This window comes from Annulohypoxylon truncatum (assembly GCF_022578515.1).
Source record: "Annulohypoxylon truncatum strain CBS 140777 unplaced genomic scaffold F4807scaffold_38, whole genome shotgun sequence".
NCBI lineage: Eukaryota > Fungi > Ascomycota > Sordariomycetes > Xylariales > Hypoxylaceae > Annulohypoxylon > Annulohypoxylon truncatum.
Window position 1 is genome coordinate 350,864 of NW_025953824.1, and position 17,816 is coordinate 368,679.

General features: G+C 48.2%; 4 protein-coding genes across 4 annotated transcripts; 3 read left to right on the top strand and 1 right to left on the bottom strand.

Moving 5' to 3' along the window:
* Window positions 1–2,404: 2,404 nt before the first annotated feature.
* F4807DRAFT_249635 (uncharacterized protein) lies at window positions 2,405–4,710 on the top strand. The gene has a single exon (XM_047994375.1). It carries the CDS (start codon window positions 3,096–3,098, stop codon window positions 4,590–4,592), a length of 1,497 nt encoding a protein of 498 aa, XP_047850512.1. The 5' UTR covers window positions 2,405–3,095; the 3' UTR covers window positions 4,593–4,710.
* A 789-nt stretch (window positions 4,711–5,499) lies between these two features.
* Window positions 5,500–7,420, top strand: F4807DRAFT_441272 (uncharacterized protein). Its single transcript, XM_047999375.1, has 2 exons — window positions 5,500–5,973; window positions 6,047–7,420. Exons 1-2 carry the CDS (start codon window positions 5,878–5,880, stop codon window positions 7,256–7,258), a joined length of 1,308 nt encoding a protein of 435 aa, XP_047850513.1. The 5' UTR covers window positions 5,500–5,877; the 3' UTR covers window positions 7,259–7,420.
* A 492-nt stretch (window positions 7,421–7,912) lies between these two features.
* On the top strand, window positions 7,913–10,294 carry F4807DRAFT_470568 (uncharacterized protein; the record flags this gene model as incomplete). Its single annotated transcript, XM_048002831.1, has 3 exons — window positions 7,913–8,109; window positions 8,324–8,664; window positions 8,759–10,294. The coding sequence occupies 3 exons, from the start codon at window positions 7,913–7,915 to the stop codon at window positions 9,745–9,747; spliced, it is 1,527 nt and encodes a 508-aa protein (XP_047850514.1). The 3' UTR covers window positions 9,748–10,294.
* A 2,769-nt stretch (window positions 10,295–13,063) lies between these two features.
* Window positions 13,064–15,468, bottom strand: F4807DRAFT_441280 (Homeodomain-like protein). The gene has a single exon (XM_047999376.1). It carries the CDS (start codon window positions 14,723–14,725, stop codon window positions 13,577–13,579), a length of 1,149 nt encoding a protein of 382 aa, XP_047850515.1. The 5' UTR covers window positions 14,726–15,468; the 3' UTR covers window positions 13,064–13,576.
* Between the last annotated feature and the right edge of the window lie 2,348 nt (window positions 15,469–17,816).

Consider the following 17,816-nt stretch of genomic DNA (forward strand, 5'->3'; position numbering starts at 1 on the left):
TGTAGAGAGTATCCAGGTATCCTTGTCGAAGTAGGACATTAAACCTCCTCGGCGTGGGGGGCACTGGGCATCTTGCATACATACATGCATAGGTAGTAGGTATGTATGTAGGTAGGTAGGTTCTAATATAATGTTGAAGTTGATGACTGCTATGCGCAGAATACCTAGGTACTAATAGTACATATTTATTGCCCGCATTTTATGTATGAGGTTATTGAGTGCGTGCGCAATGGTACCATACCTGTAGGTTAGTATCCTAGTGTCGCGTACAAGCTTAAAGCCTTCCAGCAATATTGGAATTATCACAATGCAGGTGATGTACTTCAACGTAGGTAGGTATGTATCTATCATATCAATGTGTATGCGTGCCTTGGAATACTGCACATGTAGAACAAGGAGGCATTTTGAAGAGTAGGTATATGTAGATATATTATAGTTCAGGTCCTATATCTAGCTAGAGGTATTACATCTACATTGGTAACTACGATCGAGACATTATTACGCAACAGATTCGATGGATTAGTCTATTTATTGCATCATCCCTTCATCCCTTCATCCCTCGCCATTGGCCTTGGGGGTTCCATATTTATTTAGGCAGTACATTCATATACCTGATCATGTTTTCTTTCCACCAGCCCTAAGCGCGTACATTCGCGGTACAGTACTGCACCGGGATTTGATACTGCTGACGTGCAGGTGGCCTTGACATCGTCTAAGTGCTGACACGTTTGGGATATTCATCCCGGATATCTGTGTATCTTCCCACTTACGTTGTGCTCGCTCTTACTCCTTGGTACTCTAGGATAAAAATAAAAATAAAAATAAAAATAGGGCAACGGTCGCTTGTGTCGGTTAGATATCTGCCAGTCTACCCAGGCATCCAGGTAAAGTGAATAAAGCACGCTTCTTACATCCCCGGATGTCGCAAGTTGTTGCGTATTACGTAGGTCGATGCACGCCATAGGTAACGCAAGCGAGCTGCCTACACAAGACGACACGGACGAGGTATTCCGTATATAATGTCTATCTACACTTACATACCTACTGATCATCATACCAATCTTCACAGATAACACCTACGCCAAATTGAAAATGAAGATACGCCCGGGGACATTCACACCGGTTATGATTACGTACTCACCGGTCAACATTCATCACCTCTCACTTATACCTTTACGGCTGCGTTTCTAATGACAGAAACCTCTTCTGAGTTAGGTAAGGTAGTATACACTAGTAAGACGGACACCAAGATGCTGTCAGGTATGGGTTGCTGTCGCATTTGGATATACTCTGTACATGTAGGTCTGAGTGTCTATTCCAGAAGAGGTGTGGGGGGAAAGTCCAGATGGGAACAGCCGGTCCAATCAATGATGCCCAGATGTTCTCGTCCTAGCTCTTCCCAGCTCTTTCCTCCCGTGTCTCCTTATCGGTTCCCACCAGCCCACCAGCCCACCAGCCCACCAGACAGCCAGAGCGAGGAAAGAAGAACCCCCACAGAGCAAGTTGTTATCCCCAAGACTCCATATCCATAACAAGCACCCGCGGCAAATCCCTGGAATCCCTGGAATCCCTGTGGCATTCTGGGCATTGTAGCTTTTTACATGCTTCCGGTAGCAGACTTCATGCTGCTGAATCACCAATGACTCTCTGCAGGGATTGTGATCAAATCTCTGATGATTGATTAAAGTCGCAGCAAGGGAAATGCGGGCCATCTCGAACTCTTTACTTAGCAGCACATGTCAAATCTTCCACAGTTCTATACTATATGTAGATAGCCAGATATCCTTTAGTATTCTATGTGTGCATGCGCATACACAGGTACGCGCATATTATAGGGGCAACTACACTTTGTTAAGTACCTACATACCCCTACCTACTATGTGCCTCTCCCCTGTCGCTGTCGCTAGTGCTCCTTCCTCCCGCGCTCTGCCTCTCTTTCTCTCTTCCTCTTTTCTTCCCCTCCACGAAGAAACTCTCTCTTCCCACACCTCCTACTAGTTACCCATAGTACCTAGTTGCTACTTATATTCTAAAGCTAACACAAATACGTTATATCTTCCGATTCGGGCCTACTCGGCTGGCAAGACTCTGATTACGCTACTGCCGTCGATTCTGCTCTTGAGTCTATGCTTGACTCTCAATAAATAAAATACTGACAGGTCTTTCATCTGGTCGTATCTGGCCTACCATCCATTTAATAAAGGCAGAGCAGGATAAGAACAAGGGACTGGCGATCCGAACTGCGCCGGCCCCTCGAGTCCCTCGAGATCCTTGCTTGCGTGCGCACGCGGTATCTTGATATCTCGAACCTTTCTAGCCTATCGGTTTATCTGCAGCGGATCCCCGTTTAACACATCCGTCCACGCATTTCTGTTACAGTTGGCCTAAGTACTCCCTCTTGTCTCTCTGTCGCTGTTTTTTTCCTTCTCTGCGCCGAATCGTTATTATCCATTAAGCGCATCTCTCTTTCCCCGGTGATACAATACACATCCTGTACTTGTTATCTTCCGTCAGTGGCGCGCCCACGCTCGTCGCTACGTACCCATTACACCAGAAAGGCAACCTTTGTTATACCCAGGGACCTACCTACATCGGCCTCCACTGGTTACCAGCCCAGCTTCTGGCCTCGAGCGCCGCGGGCAGCTTGATAACAGATTGTGGGACCCGGTCTCATTCATCAGCATACACCATCAAGGTCGTCTCCTTTATTATATGACCCGAGGGACCCCTTCCTACTTCCCTTCTCATCACTCCATTATCTCCTGAGCTAAGGAAATCGAGAGCCGCGTTTCCCCACGCCCGTGAGAGAAGAAAACCAGGGGAAAAAAACAAAACAAAAAAAAAGACACAAGCTTACCCGTTGGAAGTCCGGTGTATGGGTGTCTCTCGAGTCATTCCATGGACCAAGTAAACCCCTCCAACCAGCTCTTGTATTTCGCGCGCTGCATTCGATAACATTGATTGGCCTCGGCGTGTCCTTCTCATACTCAGCATAACGCCGTGTCCCCACGTTTGGGTGGCCTCAAGGCGAGGCCTCATTCTGAAGGCGTCCTTTAGTTATTCGATCTGCTTCTTTGCAAGTTCAAGCAACAGACATGTCTATACCTTCGTCGCGGTCTCCGCAGGCTGAGCCTGCGACTTCTAATCAGCACGTCGATGAGAACAAGCTGCCTAGCGGCCAATGCCGGTACATTCTATTAAACCCGGAGATCAAGGGGCAGCGTTGCGCTTGTGTCGGCTTCACATTTAACCGATCTTTACCAGGCGTAACTTGTGATTGCGGTCATCTCTCATGTTACCACATCCAGTCGGCTGAACCGCCTCCGGATAAGAATGAGGTTGACACGCTTCGACGGCGCATCAAGCTACTCGAAGATCAGCTAGACCGAGAGAACGACGGTGGTCTCGGCAGTGCACTAGGTACTGTGGTTCGGCGATTGGGAGATTTAGAGGAACAGGTTGAGAAGAATAGGGACGAGACAAATTTAGAAGTGAAAGGCTGTTACAGAAATGTCGACCGCATGTGGCAGTCCGTCGCCCAGCTCGAAAAGCGACAAGCCGGATACGAGGACCGTCTTCTCATTTTTGACGAACGCTTGGATGGCCACGACGACACCTTGCATGGCCTAGGGGACAGGCTAATGGAGTTTGACGAAGCATCCATGGTGCTCGAAGAGCGTGTGGATGCGTTGGAAGATCAGGATAACGCTGGGATTCTTTTCCGTCGGCGCAGGCGAAGGTCTACGTCGGGCTCGGAAGACTCAAAAAATGGCAAGCGGGCTGTAGCACGGCGAAGCCGTCCGCTAGACCACCGCGATCATAGCGCTGCAGCGCATTCCGCGTCGACATCGGCCTCAGACTCTCGTTGTGAGGTTCCGAAAGTTGGACCAATCGAGGTGAGAGGATCATGGACTGTGCATGTCTCGCTTCTCCCGACAGCGTCACAGCCATTCCCATTCGAGAAGGACACGAATGCATATAAGCGATGCCTGTCTAGAGGGCTTCATCAAATGATTGCAGTTGGAGGAACGGACGGCGAGTCCTTCGTGAAGGCCGTTAATAAGGCTTTTGGCAGCCTCCTTCGAGGGAGAGATTGGGTTCCGCTACAAGCTCGTCTATGTGACGCTGCAACTCTGCAGGGCCTTCCCATGCTCCGACCTCTAGACCCAGCTTTAATCGGCACGACCTATGATCTCGACTTCTTACGCAAATATTGTGCCGTATGCCTTCCGAACGGCAAGGTTGAATCCATGTATATTGCTATGTTGACGGATACGTTTTCTTGGCAATTTTTGAGGAGGTCACCATGCTATCTGGAAGGCCTCGAGGAATGCTGGGCTTACGATCCGCTGCTTGACCCGAACGACAACTTCGAATACTGTAGTAGCGACGTGGGGGATGGACGGTCTGCTGGTGAGATTGTACCGCCTTTGCCGTCTTTAAAGCGCCCGGCGTCCGAGATGTCTCGGACGCCGAGCTTGAGTTCCGCCTCCGCAAATGAAGGAAATGATAGTTCGCGGCAAAAATTACCACGAACGACCTGTATTCAAGCAGCTATGGAACTTCGTAGACGAGGGGTTGAGACGGTTTAGACTTGACGCTTGGATATACCATATAGAGCACAACAAAGTGCGGATAGAATGAGGGGCGTTTTTTCTTTCTTTTTTTCTTCCTGTTTTTTTTTCACTTTCCTCCTCATTTCTTTTTTTTTCTTTGGCCTTCCGAGGAGAGGAAGGCGCAAGAAGATGCCTTGGAGAGAAATACCAATAGGTTCCGACAACTCCGATTGTTCTCATATCTTCCAATCTACTCTTCTACAAAATAACAGTTAGTGAAGATGTAAGCGATCCAACATTAGGCATAGCCCTGGTCCTACCTGATCGGGCCTATGTTTCCGGCAGTGAAGTAGCGATGGAAGACGATAAATGTTCCCAAGGTGCAATGGCCTAGTAGTAGAATGTTCAAATATTCTTAGGGACGGGTCCAGGAGTCTTGGATACGAGCATCTAGACGAGAGGATAAGAGAAATACTTAGTTGAATATAAATATGGAACATGGTCCAACAATGTCAAGAAAGAGGGAGCAGAGAAATCCACCTGTCCAACCATTGCACTCTCGCGGCCGCACACAAAACCAGGCTGATTTGCCCGGTTTCACATATGCTTATGTACCTACCTAGGTACTGCAGTTTGCACTTGTGCCATGCACATACCTATATCTAACATATTCGATCGTCTTTTGACCGAACGCACTTCGAGAAAAAAAAGGATTTCACTTGGGATGGAGGAAGTGATTAACTACCTTATTTTCCTTCATTATATACAAACCTACATATCATAGTTTTAGCCGCTGCTACTTGTAAGCTGCAATCTAATTACATACATACATATGAGACCTGTGCTTTCCATCTTGAACAGTGGATCTAGACATGAAGCAAGTACGTAGGTAAGTACCTGCCTCGCCTTAATATAACGTTACGGTACCTAGCTGAAGAACCCACTTCTAAGCACCCGCATGCGGAGTTAGTCAGCTACACTAGCCAAAAATAGTACTTCGATATTGTATCTTTAACATTTGAGAGCTTCAATTGTTCAGCCTCCATTTTACAACAACCACTACATACCTACTCACATGCTGGGTTGGATAGACCGCGCACACTCTATTATTAAATGCAGTAGAAAGGACTGCAAACATTATTCCATTCACACGTATTACAGCTCTACCTACTTTTATCTACACAATCATTTTCATCTCGTCTAGAGGTTCGGGCTCTTAATTTTAGAGCTTCGTTCCGTTGCGATAGTCTCGTCCATAATCGTATTAGCATATCCGCCAAACAACGTACATTTGCAGAAAAGACAGCCCGACCTAGACGCAATGGACACGATGGATCTCGATGTTGAGATGGACGTGGATGTGGACCTCGTGCCTGACGAGCCAATAATTCCGGAACCTGAGCTGCAAGATACCCCTGTAAGATTTATTCCCGTCGCATATATTAAATCGTGGTATAAATGAGATGAACTGCTAATGACCATTTCCTTAGGGAAATCGCTCACCCGGTGAAGTAGACGACGTAGCCGACGATGATACTCTGGTACCTAGCAAAGTCCACATAAGAGGCCTCGATGTCATGAACCCGGACGACGTCAAATCTTACGTTGCCGAGCATTTCCCGGACGAAACCGTGAGAAAGATAGAATGGATAGACGATTCTTCGGCCAATCTTCTGTTCAGTTCAGATTCGGTAGCGGCGCGCGCTCTTAGCTCTTTAACAGTCGAAGACGTCCAAGACGTTACCCAACTTCCCCCACGGAAAACAATAGCTGCCAAGCCGTTCTCGAAGAAGCCGGAGGTCACACTACAAATACGATTAGCTGTGGTGGCTGATAAGAAGCAGGCAGGCGCCGCTTCGAGAAGCAGGTTCTACCTTTTAAACCCCGGATACGATCCGGAGGAGCGATGGCGGCGGAGTGAGGCTAGGAGATATCGCGACCGGGATGGCGACAGCTATGGTCGCAGGCGAACAAGAGAGTCCCGGTACCAAGAGGTTGAGGATCATTTTGATGTCAGTCTTTACGATGATGACGAAGCCACATTATCCAATCGAGCACTGCAATCACGACCTCGCCGCAGGCAATCATATGCGTCGGATACAAGTGATGACACACGGGGGAGAGATTCGTACCAGAGTGAAAATCGGGGCAAGGAATTGTTTCCCGGAATTTCGAGCGGTAGGAGTGGGTCTCAACGGCAGCGGTCAGCTTCTCCTCGTGGTCGGGACGGAGATGAAGTGATGGGTGAAACTACGAACGGCGGTTCGGCGAATCGAAATCGTGACAGAGCACGCGCGATAAAGAGCCGGATATCTCGCACCAATCGGGCTAGGGAGCTTTTCCCAGATGAGCCAACATCCAAGGCGGGACGTCTCGGAGATGACATAGAGGATGCAACTACCTTGTTATCGAAAGGAATCATGCTTCCACTAATGGATGGAAGCAACGACGCGCCGAAGACTGCGGCCCGAAAACTAGAAGATAGGATTATGCTCCCGGGGAGGGGCCAGGGCTTCAGCATTCGTGGCACGGCAAGCCAGAGAAGCACGGAGCAGGGCTTCGCAATCAAGGGAAATGCAGGCAAGACAGCGAAAGAGTTGTTTCCCGAAAAGCTTGGTGTCAATTCGGGGAAGGAGCTATTCGCGGACAGGCTCGAGGGTAGATTACGGCAAAGGCAGAGAGCAGGTGATCTATTTGACTGATTAGGAGCTACGAAAGGTTCTCTATGCTATCCTTTCTGGGATATCCATGGCGATAGGAAAGAAAGGAAAAGGTATGCCGGCATTGCGTTAGTCTTGCTTTATACCACTAGACAATTCATCCCACGAGGTTTCTTAAAAAGAATGAGCCTTCCAGATTTAAAGGTGAGCATTATCTGAACCAGCGTCGTCCTTAGTGATGCTTTTGTGATATTTTATGTCCATTGCATACCTAGTATGTATTCATACCTACATACATACATATCTGTAGGCATGTACTATGTACGTAAACGTAGGTAAGTACCTTCCAAAAATTAGAAGAAATTCTATGTAGTTATTTGGTACCTATGTGACATGAAGATGTATTTGATGCGTCTCCTGGCAGCCAAAAAGGACTAGTAAATCGTAACTTCCATACTATAAGGTTATATCTAGATTCTTCGAGCTTTCCCCCTTCCTTCTCAACACTTACGGAAGGAACGCTGTATCCCCATGCCTGTCCTGTTCGTTGGTGCTTATTCTACTCACGCAAATAATTTTCAACCACTCTATTCGCACTACTTGCGTATTTCCACATTAGCAACTCACTTTGTGACCAACACACATTCACTGTAGCCATATTCATATCTGTCCAAACACCGAAGAGCGGTTGAGGACATGGCAGATTTTGGTTGGTTTCGGATGGGGCAGCGTTCTTATGCACCCAACGCTCCTCAATCGCCAACGTCACCTAGATCCGACCCGTCTCGAGTTCCTAGTCATCCGAGCCTAGCTAGCCACTCTTCCTTTTCTCATGGGCCTCTAACTGGCAACAGCGATACCAGCTTACTTGTCCGCGAGCAGGATAAGATATGGTACAACCCGTCATTAAATCAGATGGTTGAGGGTCTCCAAGTCGCTATCATGGTATATATGTTACCCCCTCGAACAATCTTCAAGTTTCTCTCATCTCATATACACGAAAGCTAACGTTATAGCAGTGAGTGAAACAAATATACGAAGCCAATATCTAGTACATCCTAAAAACAGATAGCAAAAAAACTAACACGACGTGTCTTGATATGCTAGGACTCGCGGCATATTGCAACCGATTCCCATTGAGTATAACTCGTATATCCTACACCTGATCGAAGGATTCGCTGATGCCCAGGAGCAAATTCAAAAGGCTGACATTGACCGTGCCGAGGCGAGGAACTCGCTCGAGCATCACCTGGAACACTTCAAGGCAGTAGCTGATGAGTGGCTAGAGCGCGAGCACCAGTATAAAGCTGAAATCAAGAGGCTCGAGGTCCTACTATCAAGAACATCTCGTGATGGACTAGAAGCGGTCACTCTTGCCAGAACTAACAGTGTCATTGATAGGAATGGCCCCCAGGCGAAGCAATTCGTTTCTAAACTGAAGCGTCTCGGTACGAACAAAACTCAAGGCAAGTATACTCACCCTTTCACTGAGGGAAACTTACTTTGAAAGCAATGTCTAATGTCTAACACCGTGCGTTCTAGATATGTCGAGTGATCTACCCTACGTGGCAGACAAGCATACGTCTGATCCCACAACCAAGGTTCTAGATAGAGCCAACGACTTCCTCGTGAGCGAGAAGATGCGACGACAAGATGCCGCCACCAACGCCACCATGGCCCGCGCTGAAGATAGGTCGTCACGTCATGAGATAGTACTAGCTCAAAGGCCGATTAACAACACTTTGGTAACTAAGAGGAAGACAGAGCGTCCGATCTCTCTAGTTAGGGACACTGAGCTACAACCTCTGTTCTCGGATGACGTATTCGACGTAGCAAATGTGAATGATAAGGAGCTAAGAGAGTCAGAGGAGTCTCCACCTCACGGAAGACAGAGTAGGCGACATATACTAGAAAATCTATTGGATTGCGAGACATCCCAGAGCAGTGGCAAAGACATGCCCATTGGAGGGAAAGTGGGCAAACGATCGAGTATAGCTGGGCTTAACCAAGCGCTTGAAGGCCCGAGCATTCACAGTCTAGACTCCAGACATTTGAGAGGTTTGTCGAGCATGTCAGGATTCTCCTTTGTACCTGGAGATGATGCTTCTCCTATCCTCCTGAGTAGTGGAGCTAGAGACGAGACTACAGTTGCGATTCCAATTAGGGAGGGTGGCAGCAGCCACAACGATAATGACGACTATAACAAGGATATAATCGAATTACAGCAATACGCCCAAGAAGATAAGGCAAACTCCATGCATGGGTTGACAACGTCAATGAGACCGCTAGTTGTAAAAAGGGTCAGTGGGCAAGAATCCTCCGCGAGAAAAGAAGGCAAAGTGATCTGGGCTGTCAACGAAACGAAGTCGGTAACCGGCCAGCGCAGTTCCTCAACAGAGATGCGCACGGCACCGCTAGTGGACTACCATGAGGACAGATCCCGAAATTTCAACTCGGCGTCAAAGTTCAGCGTTGGACCAGCGAAACTATTACCGCAACAGCGGACCGGGGATGTGGCATCTGATGACTGAATCACAGCCATGGATTCTGCAAAGAAAACGCCACTCAGCATGGTCCAGAAGGGTTTGCAAGCACTTATTTCGGGCGATCGGCACGAGCCATTCCCACATAAGTTTACGCGATTTCCAATCCCATCCTGACTGTATTCCTCATCGGCCAAACTTAGCTGAAGTCATATGAACGTTATTTTCCTCCTCCTTCTCCCCCTTGGCGATGGATGCCTATGTGAGGGAGGTGACCGGGGGAAATGGATGTGAAGATGGGGCACGGAGTACCTGGTGCGTGCACGAGATTTCGCAGGGTATTCGCATTGTAGCCCTGTGCTCGCTGGGCTAGGACGATTCGGCCGAAAACCTGCTCACGGACAATAGACCAAGAAGAGGCGTCACAGTTGTTGTGTGTCAAGGCGAATTGGTGGGGAAATCAGTTAGTTGGAAGGCAGATTAAGGTGGCTTGTTTGGCTTGCTGTGGAGGACCTGGGCCATCAATATCAAGAACAGAAGGAAGGACACTTAACGACAACCGGCTTCTCCCGGATTTTGTCGTACGTAGATCCAGGAACGTGGTATATGCAACTGGCGTCTGCTAGGTTTTACGTGTGGTAAAGCATATTCATTGCTAACCTAACGCGAAAGCAAGTAAGGCGTCTAACCGTGAGGCGCGTGCGCTAGGGGGCATGAATACGGCAGCCAGCAGGCCCACGGTGTCCCTGTCCCATTCCCTGCGTCGCCATAGCGATACTTCTCGATAGCCGAGGACAGCTTGAACCAGATCTCCGGGTCTGCGTAGGCCGTGGAGATCGGGGAATGTGTCAAGAATTCCTCCCCTTGGTCCGTCTCTCTGCCCAATACTTTATTCCCGTCTTCATTTTCCCGCCGTGTTCTCTACTAAGCAGAGACATAACGTTGTACAGTACGCATACTATAAAGCCTACCGTCCTGTAAGCCGCCTCTTCAGCGGAACTCGTCATGTCTTAGGATTTTATACATACAGGTAAGGTAGGCAGAGAAAGGCTTGGGTGATGGCGGAATATAGCTCACACTCAGCACATACCACGTATGACAATCTTCAGTAGCGGATCTTGCATCTCATCGGCGACCTAGTACTCCAAGATACCTAGTATGTTACAATGCTTGCCGTGCCTGCCATGCCTGCTATGTAGTATGTATGGGTAATGGAATCGCGAGTACCGACAGGGGCACGGATCGAACCCAATACCCCGGTCCGCTTCGTGTATCAAATTCAATGTTGGATTGTATGATACGGGGATGTAGTGAATACATAGCGTACTCCGGCTGCTCGTGTGACAGGGCAGTATCTAGTACAAGGTACGTGTATATACATGGGTATGTACTGAACGAAAAGAAAAAGGAAGCTCTAAGGTATGAGAAGGGACCCCTGTATAAGTCGTCATCAGTACCGCTCTGCCGGTAACACTCCCTGACCTCAAAACGGTCGGGATTCTAATCGACCGGGAGGCAGCCGAATTTCTCTGTATGTATGTACGTACAGCAGGTAATTCCCTCGCCTCCATGTCCCAGTCCCATGTACGGCCTATTTCATTTGGTTAGCCCTTTTCGCCGGTGTTACGCGTGAAGTAGTCGTGATACATGGTACATCCCATATCCATCTATTTCCGTACACCCTCATCGAGGCATATCGAGGCCCGTCCCAGCTTATCCCAGCGGCTTGGTACGGTGAGCGCTGTCTCCCAACTATAGAGATGACTACCAGAGCGGTCTGCGAGGCGGCTGACCGCATGCTGATCGTATGTACCTTGTGGGCATAGATATAGGTATACGTACATCTGTGCACGAACAGGCTCGGAGCAGGCAAGAAGTCGGAAAGGCAGAGGGAAGGGGAACTTCTCGATTATAGTTCCCCCTTCCCCACCCCTTGTTCCAAGGACGTTAGAATCTTGGCGGAGGCCGTTTTCTCGCTTCTGTACGTTATATCACCTAGGCCTTGGCTCTGTGCCGATAGCGCCCGCCCGCATTGATCCAAGAAAGGGGGCTTAAGATCGGAGGGTACATACATACATACATACATACACAATGGAACGATTTACTGTACGTACCTAGGTATCTAGATACCTAGGTTTCTAGGTAGGTATGCAAGGGCACATGGCCGGTTGTGGTGTCCAACAGTGGGCGAAGTTTTGGCCTCCGTCGACTCCGAACAGACAAGTTGACAACGTATTGTCGCACACACACACACGTATATATAGGCACAAGGACACATTACCATACTACCTGGCGCGCTCCCACTTAGCCATGGTAAGCGTATATGTCATATGAGGCCTGTGTGTTGCCACCTCGTAGCACGGTACCGTTGCCTATCTGGCGAGGCGTCGTCACCGCCGTCTCCTTCGTTGTGAGCGATGCCCAAGCGTGTGGAGGTCGCACAGCAAGATGACTGGAGAAGGGATTGGGTCGCCAACTGGGTGCATCAAGATCAGAGATCTGCGAGACAGGAGAGCCGGTTGGTTGGTTGGCACGAACAAGGGGTTTGCCTGCCTTGTGTATCAACATGCTCGGACTTAGGCGGCAACGTTATATTATCATCCTTTCGCCTGCCTACGCTCCGTCAGCGAAGGGGCGTTCTGATAAGCGGCTGCATAACCGGGCGGTACGACATGACATTCCCCTACGGTAGATTAGCACAGAGTCTTTAAACTCCCTGTTCTTGCCGTAAAATTCTCTCGGTACACGGCAAAGCGGATGTTTTCTTTTAATAGGGGTCAACCCTGAAAATAACCCGCAACGTCTGCTCGAGTTTTGCCTCCGTAGGGGACGACACGGATGCAAGAAAAGCCCTCTTCCACATCTGCTAGGTAAGTCGCTCGCCCAGTAGACCGTGTGCCCCCTCCGTAGTGTCATCCACGCATTGTTAGCCATTACAGGGGCTACTAACGAGAGAGAGGGGGAGAGAGGGAGACCTGGACAGAACAACTTCAACACAATCTTGACCGCTGGTCACCTGGGAATACAACAGTCCTGTGCTATGGTGATCCAGTCTCGCTGGCAGGATAGTATAAGTTCTGCGAAGTCCCGTATGGGATCCATCCTGCTCGCACACGGTGAATCAACCCTAGTAGTCTAATCTAACCTAAGACGAGTCTCCACCAGACCTAATTTTCACTAAGGGATGAATGCCTTTATGCTCCCAGAGAGATATCTGAGCATTTTATTCTCAGTCTAGGTAGGGTAGGACACTGCCCGGTTCTCTCACACTATCAGCTATAGTTGCCATCTTAGAGCACCCGAGTATTGAATGCTGAGAACTTATCTAGATATCAACAAGATAGCTTAGGTAGGTATTAGGTATGTCAATTAATCGCATGCGCTATCACTTTGCGGCGCCAGGTAATTACTATGCACGAGTAACACTTCCACAGTACAAAAACCATTTAGTGACGGCAAAAATGCCTTTTTTTTCTTTTCCCGTTTTCCTCTTTTTTTTTCCCTTTAACCCATTCAGAATCGCTATCCCTCCTATTTCCGTAGGTGCCAATCAAGCCATCATGGCCCATAAGAAAAAACAATCCAATATAAATCAAATCGCTACACGTGATATGCGTCGGGGAAACCAGGTAGGGGAGAGGACCAAGTCTTTGAGCCGCTCACGAGGCCTGTCTCCCAGCTCCTAGTCCTACCCTTGGGTGACAGCAGTACACAGATATCTTCAGATACAAAACGCATTCCCTTTTTCTATCAACCCCTGCTTGCAACTAATTCATGTTGTCAACGAATCCCCTTCGCAATTCCTTTTCCTAGTCTTCCAAATACGTGGGGAAAACAGCCAAAAATACACCAAAAAACAAACATAAACCTATTCCCTTCAGGACAGCAAATCGTGTATCGAGACTTTGCGGCGCGAGGGGCTGTTTCCCTTTTCATCTTCGTGCGTAGGCGATTGGGCAGTTTCTTTGGGCTCTGGCCCTGGCGAGCGGACCTGGGGTGAACTAGGGGCAGTTGGCAGTTGGCTGCTGCCCGAGCAATCCCTAATCGGTGGCAGCCGAACATTGCTATAGTCGAATTGAAGTTGAGATACTCTTGTAGTTAAGGACGATAGCTGACTCCCTGGCAATTCTCCATTCCCAATTCGTAACGGAGGCAGCCTGGGTGGATGTTCGCGGGACATGCTGGAGAGACGAGCGGCACCAATCTTAGAATTGGAACTTGATGCCAATCCAGGAGGTGGATCCTGTGGTTCAACGCTGGGCGAGGTTAAAGAGGGTGATGGCAGTCCTTCCGAGAAGCTTGCGCGTGAACCGGTGGTTTGATGAGATGGTTGGTACGATTGTTGATTAGAAGCATCCAGTGGGTGGTGAGAATAATGGCGAGAAGAGTGATGAGAGCTATAATTATAAGGGGACGTCTGACCGTGACTCTTTGGATAAGCTGAGTTCGATAAGGTGGGAAGGGGGTATGGCGATACTACTAGTGGCGGGCGATTCTCTTGCGCTGCCGCTAATGGCGATGGTTCTGCCGCCGCTTGGTGATGCTGAAGTTGAAGTTGAAGCTGATGCTGTGGTAGCGGCAGTTGTGGAGCACCTTGCGAGTAGTAAGAAGACTGGGATTGGTTTGGGGATAGGGTTTCCTGGATAGTTGAGTTTTGTCTGCGTAGCAGACGCCTTCGGCGGTTCATACTGCCATTCCACCAGTTCTTGACCGCATTATCGCTGCGGTTGTCGAGAGATCTTGCGATCTCGGCCCAGCGCTTCCCGATCTTGCTGACCATTTCTTCGATCTGGGCTCCTTCTTCGGTTGAGATGGGATTGTGGTTCAGTGAAGGCTTCAAGTTCTGGTGGTACCTTTCTCGACACTGCTTAGAGGACCTCGTGCCTATTTGGGCAGAGATCCTTACCCAGCATAGGGGGCCTTGGACGGCGACATAGTGCTTGAGTAGTTCGTCTTCGCGCTGGGACCAAGGTCCTCTCCTCTGGTGCTTTTGTTCTGGCTGTGACTCCATCGGCAACCCTTTCATATATGCGTAGGTATATATCTGATAGGTATACGATGCACTTTACGGTTCAAGGTGGTTGATGAGTGAATTCGAGTTGATCTGAGTTGTGGGTTGTCAGGGTAGATAGGCTGGAGGGGAGGGAACTTGTGTATAACGGGAGCAGGTTCGTCCAGGGACAGGTAGCAGCAATACTCGGGGTTAAATAGCAGTTGGAACGAATTCGTTGGGAAACTCCCATCCCGTTCTCTGCCAGTCAACCAGTCCTGACAGTAACCTAAACGGCACGCACGAAGCCGCCCCAGCGTTGAGAGGCGCGATGTGTATGATGTAAGTCGAGGGCTGAACTCTGATATAGCGTCTCCGACTTGTGGTAAGAGCATGGACAAAAATTCTAATATGCCAAAGAAGTAGGCTGAAGCGTCAAGTTACTAAGACCGCGGTGACTTGGGCTCCCGTGTGATTGAAGTTAGTTTCGGTGAAGGTGGAGGCCAGGCGCGAACAGACGATAGAGTTGTGATATAGACCAATGGACCAAGTTACGCAGGTGACGGGATGAGATCGGGAAAGGGACCGACCTAGCGGTAGATGTAGGTACTAGATTTAAGCGCTAGATGTGGTAGATTTGGAGAGGGTGGGTGAGGCAAGATGGTAAGATAGATAGATGGGTGTGTGGATGGATGGACGAAAGGGTGGATCGATCGAGCTAAGGAGGAACAGACGGGGCTGAGATTAGATGGGATGAGTGAGATGGGACAAGATAGGATGGAAAGAGATGGGATGAGATGGGATGGGACGGGTTGAGATAGAGTTTAAGTTAACGAACAGCAGTTGGCAGCAGCTAGTGGTTGTGTAGCATCAAACCGCAGCAGTATCAGCGGAAATGGCAACAGCAGTAGAAGCAGCAGCATCAGCAGTGGCAGTAGCAGTGACAGAGTAATAGTAAACTTCATCATCCGTCCATGGGGCGTTGACGTAGATCTGTAAGTCTTAGAAAGACCCACTCTACACTACATTATCCTTTCCCAATATGCAGGTAACTTCCAAAGTTCCAAGGTTTCATCCGCTCTTGCACTCTCAGGCTCTTACGCCTTTACAACTTTTGCACTAAGATGGGTAGCAAGCAAGCGGGTAGGCTGAGCTGAGCTGTTTTAGACTGGTCGGTACTTTTGGAAGGTTCGTGGCACCTCTTTACGCTTCAGTCTTCTTTGGCTTAGCCCAAAACCCCTACGTAGATACTGTAGAAGAGAATGAAAAAAAGCAAAAGTATATTCAAAGTAACAGTCCTAGCTATGTATTTATGTAATAAATAAATGTGTAAGAGAGGGAAAAGTACTTTGCTAGGTGTAACAACTCACTGCACAAAAGTAAAAGAAGGAACCAACCTTAAAGCCACATGGTTTGATCTAAGTCGGGTAGGTAAACTACGGTACAAATTTACAATATGCTGATTAGGGGGTCCTTCTAGTCCGGGAGTCATGGCCTGTAGGTTCAATGTCATCTGGTTGATAGGTGATACTTTTGTACTTCACTATTCTAGTAAGTCAGAGTCTGTTCTCTCTTGCCCTTTTCCATCCTGTTTAGCTCTGGCCTTGTCCTAGGGAGGCACTTAACTCCCGAGTTTCTCATTCTTTTTACTTTTATCTTCTTGCCCGGTGGCACTTGACTATACTACTCACCAGGTATCAAAGTTGCCAGCCTACGGGTATTATTATCATTAGCTACATACGTGGTAGTTATGTACGCAATAAGCTACAAGAATAAGCTACTAGGTTACGTAGCTCTGGTGATTAGTCCCCAAGCTAATGGAAAGGAGTGGAGAGCCACGAGGCTTAAATGCTTCCGATTTCAGATGACAGATGCCGATTGAGGATTAGATTCGGGAGCCGGGCGTCAATTTTTCTTCGCACAGATGCCCTTCTTCGGGCAACAACTTAGAAAACATTGTTAATTTAAGCGTATATCTTCGCCAATCTTCTTCAATGTGTCGCCAATACGTACAAAGTACCATAGTACGCATCTGCGAACCCCAGATCCGACCAGGGTTCTGGGGTGTATGTCTATGTACATGATACTAGCTTCCCGTATGAAGTACCCCTGCTAACATACATACATGGTACTTGCCAGCGTACCAGCGGCCCTGCTTGCCTGCTCGAGTCTGGGTGTTGGTAACCTCCAAGGTTTAGTAGCTTGGTACCGAGATCCCGGTCATCTACATAAAGTTCGTTCGTTAGAATGGCGATCCTCACGTGTGGCTTTCTTTGGCGACCCATCCGTCTGGATCTTATCCAGCCAGTCCAGTTAGTCCAGCTATGTATACAAACCCACCCCGTCCTGATTCCCGACCGGCTGAATTGTGATCTGATGCTTCTTTATGCCGCAAATATATTAACGCATTAATTCAATATATGTCTACTGGATTAATAAAGACATCATATAAGTGGTCTTTCCGCCATGGCTATAGTTTATAATTCGTTGTTTCTTTTTTTTTCCTTTCTTATTTTCTTACTTTTTTTCTTAGCAAGGCTTTTTTTGATCCCGTTAATTGTAAAAGATAAATCTTTAAAATTTACGCTGACTAATCGTTTTCTTGGAAAGGAAGTAATTGAAAGCTTTAAAGAGTCCAGCCTCATAAATATTTAAACGAAAGGGCAACAGGTAAAAAAATAAAAAAGGGCGAAAACCTGTGTGGAAAACAATCTTGAAAACTACTTTTATACGTTAAGTCTCAGTTTGGTACCCGCTGGTAAAGCTTGACATTATTGCAGGCATCAACTATATTGGGAGGCGGCTTTGGCTTTTTTTTTTCCCTCCTTCTAACTTCTTCCTTTTCTACCTTTCTTTAATATTCGTCGGTGATTAGTGGTTATCTTGAAACGGTAAAGCCAAGCGAACCCGACATTCCCAACACTAGCCGGGGACCCCTTGCCTGCTGTACGTATGCGCTAGAATTGGAGACATCCCATCGTGACCGTTGAAAAGACTTACCTCAGCCGCACCCCATTTCTTTCTCACCGGCTGAAACTTAAATACATAAACTCCACACCAACTTCTCCACCAGCCACCGCCGATTAGCCAACAGGCTGGGACGAGTCGGCATTTTTCCATTGAGCAA

What these genes read in the sequence shown, in the direction of transcription:
- F4807DRAFT_249635 (XM_047994375.1), top strand. Translation starts at nt 3,096, where the DNA reads ATGTCTATACCTTCGTCGCGGTCTCCGCAGGCTGAGCCTGCGACTTCT.
- F4807DRAFT_441272 (XM_047999375.1), top strand. Translation starts at nt 5,878, where the DNA reads ATGGACACGATGGATCTCGATGTTGAGATGGACGTGGATGTGGACCTC. An exon ending in CTGAGCTGCAAGATACCCCT is followed by an intron (nt 5,974 to 6,046) that starts GTAAGATTTATT and finishes CCATTTCCTTAG; the next exon opens with GGAAATCGCTCACCCGGTGA.
- F4807DRAFT_441280 (XM_047999376.1), bottom strand. Translation starts at nt 14,725, where the DNA reads ATGAAAGGGTTGCCGATGGAGTCACAGCCAGAACAAAAGCACCAGAGG.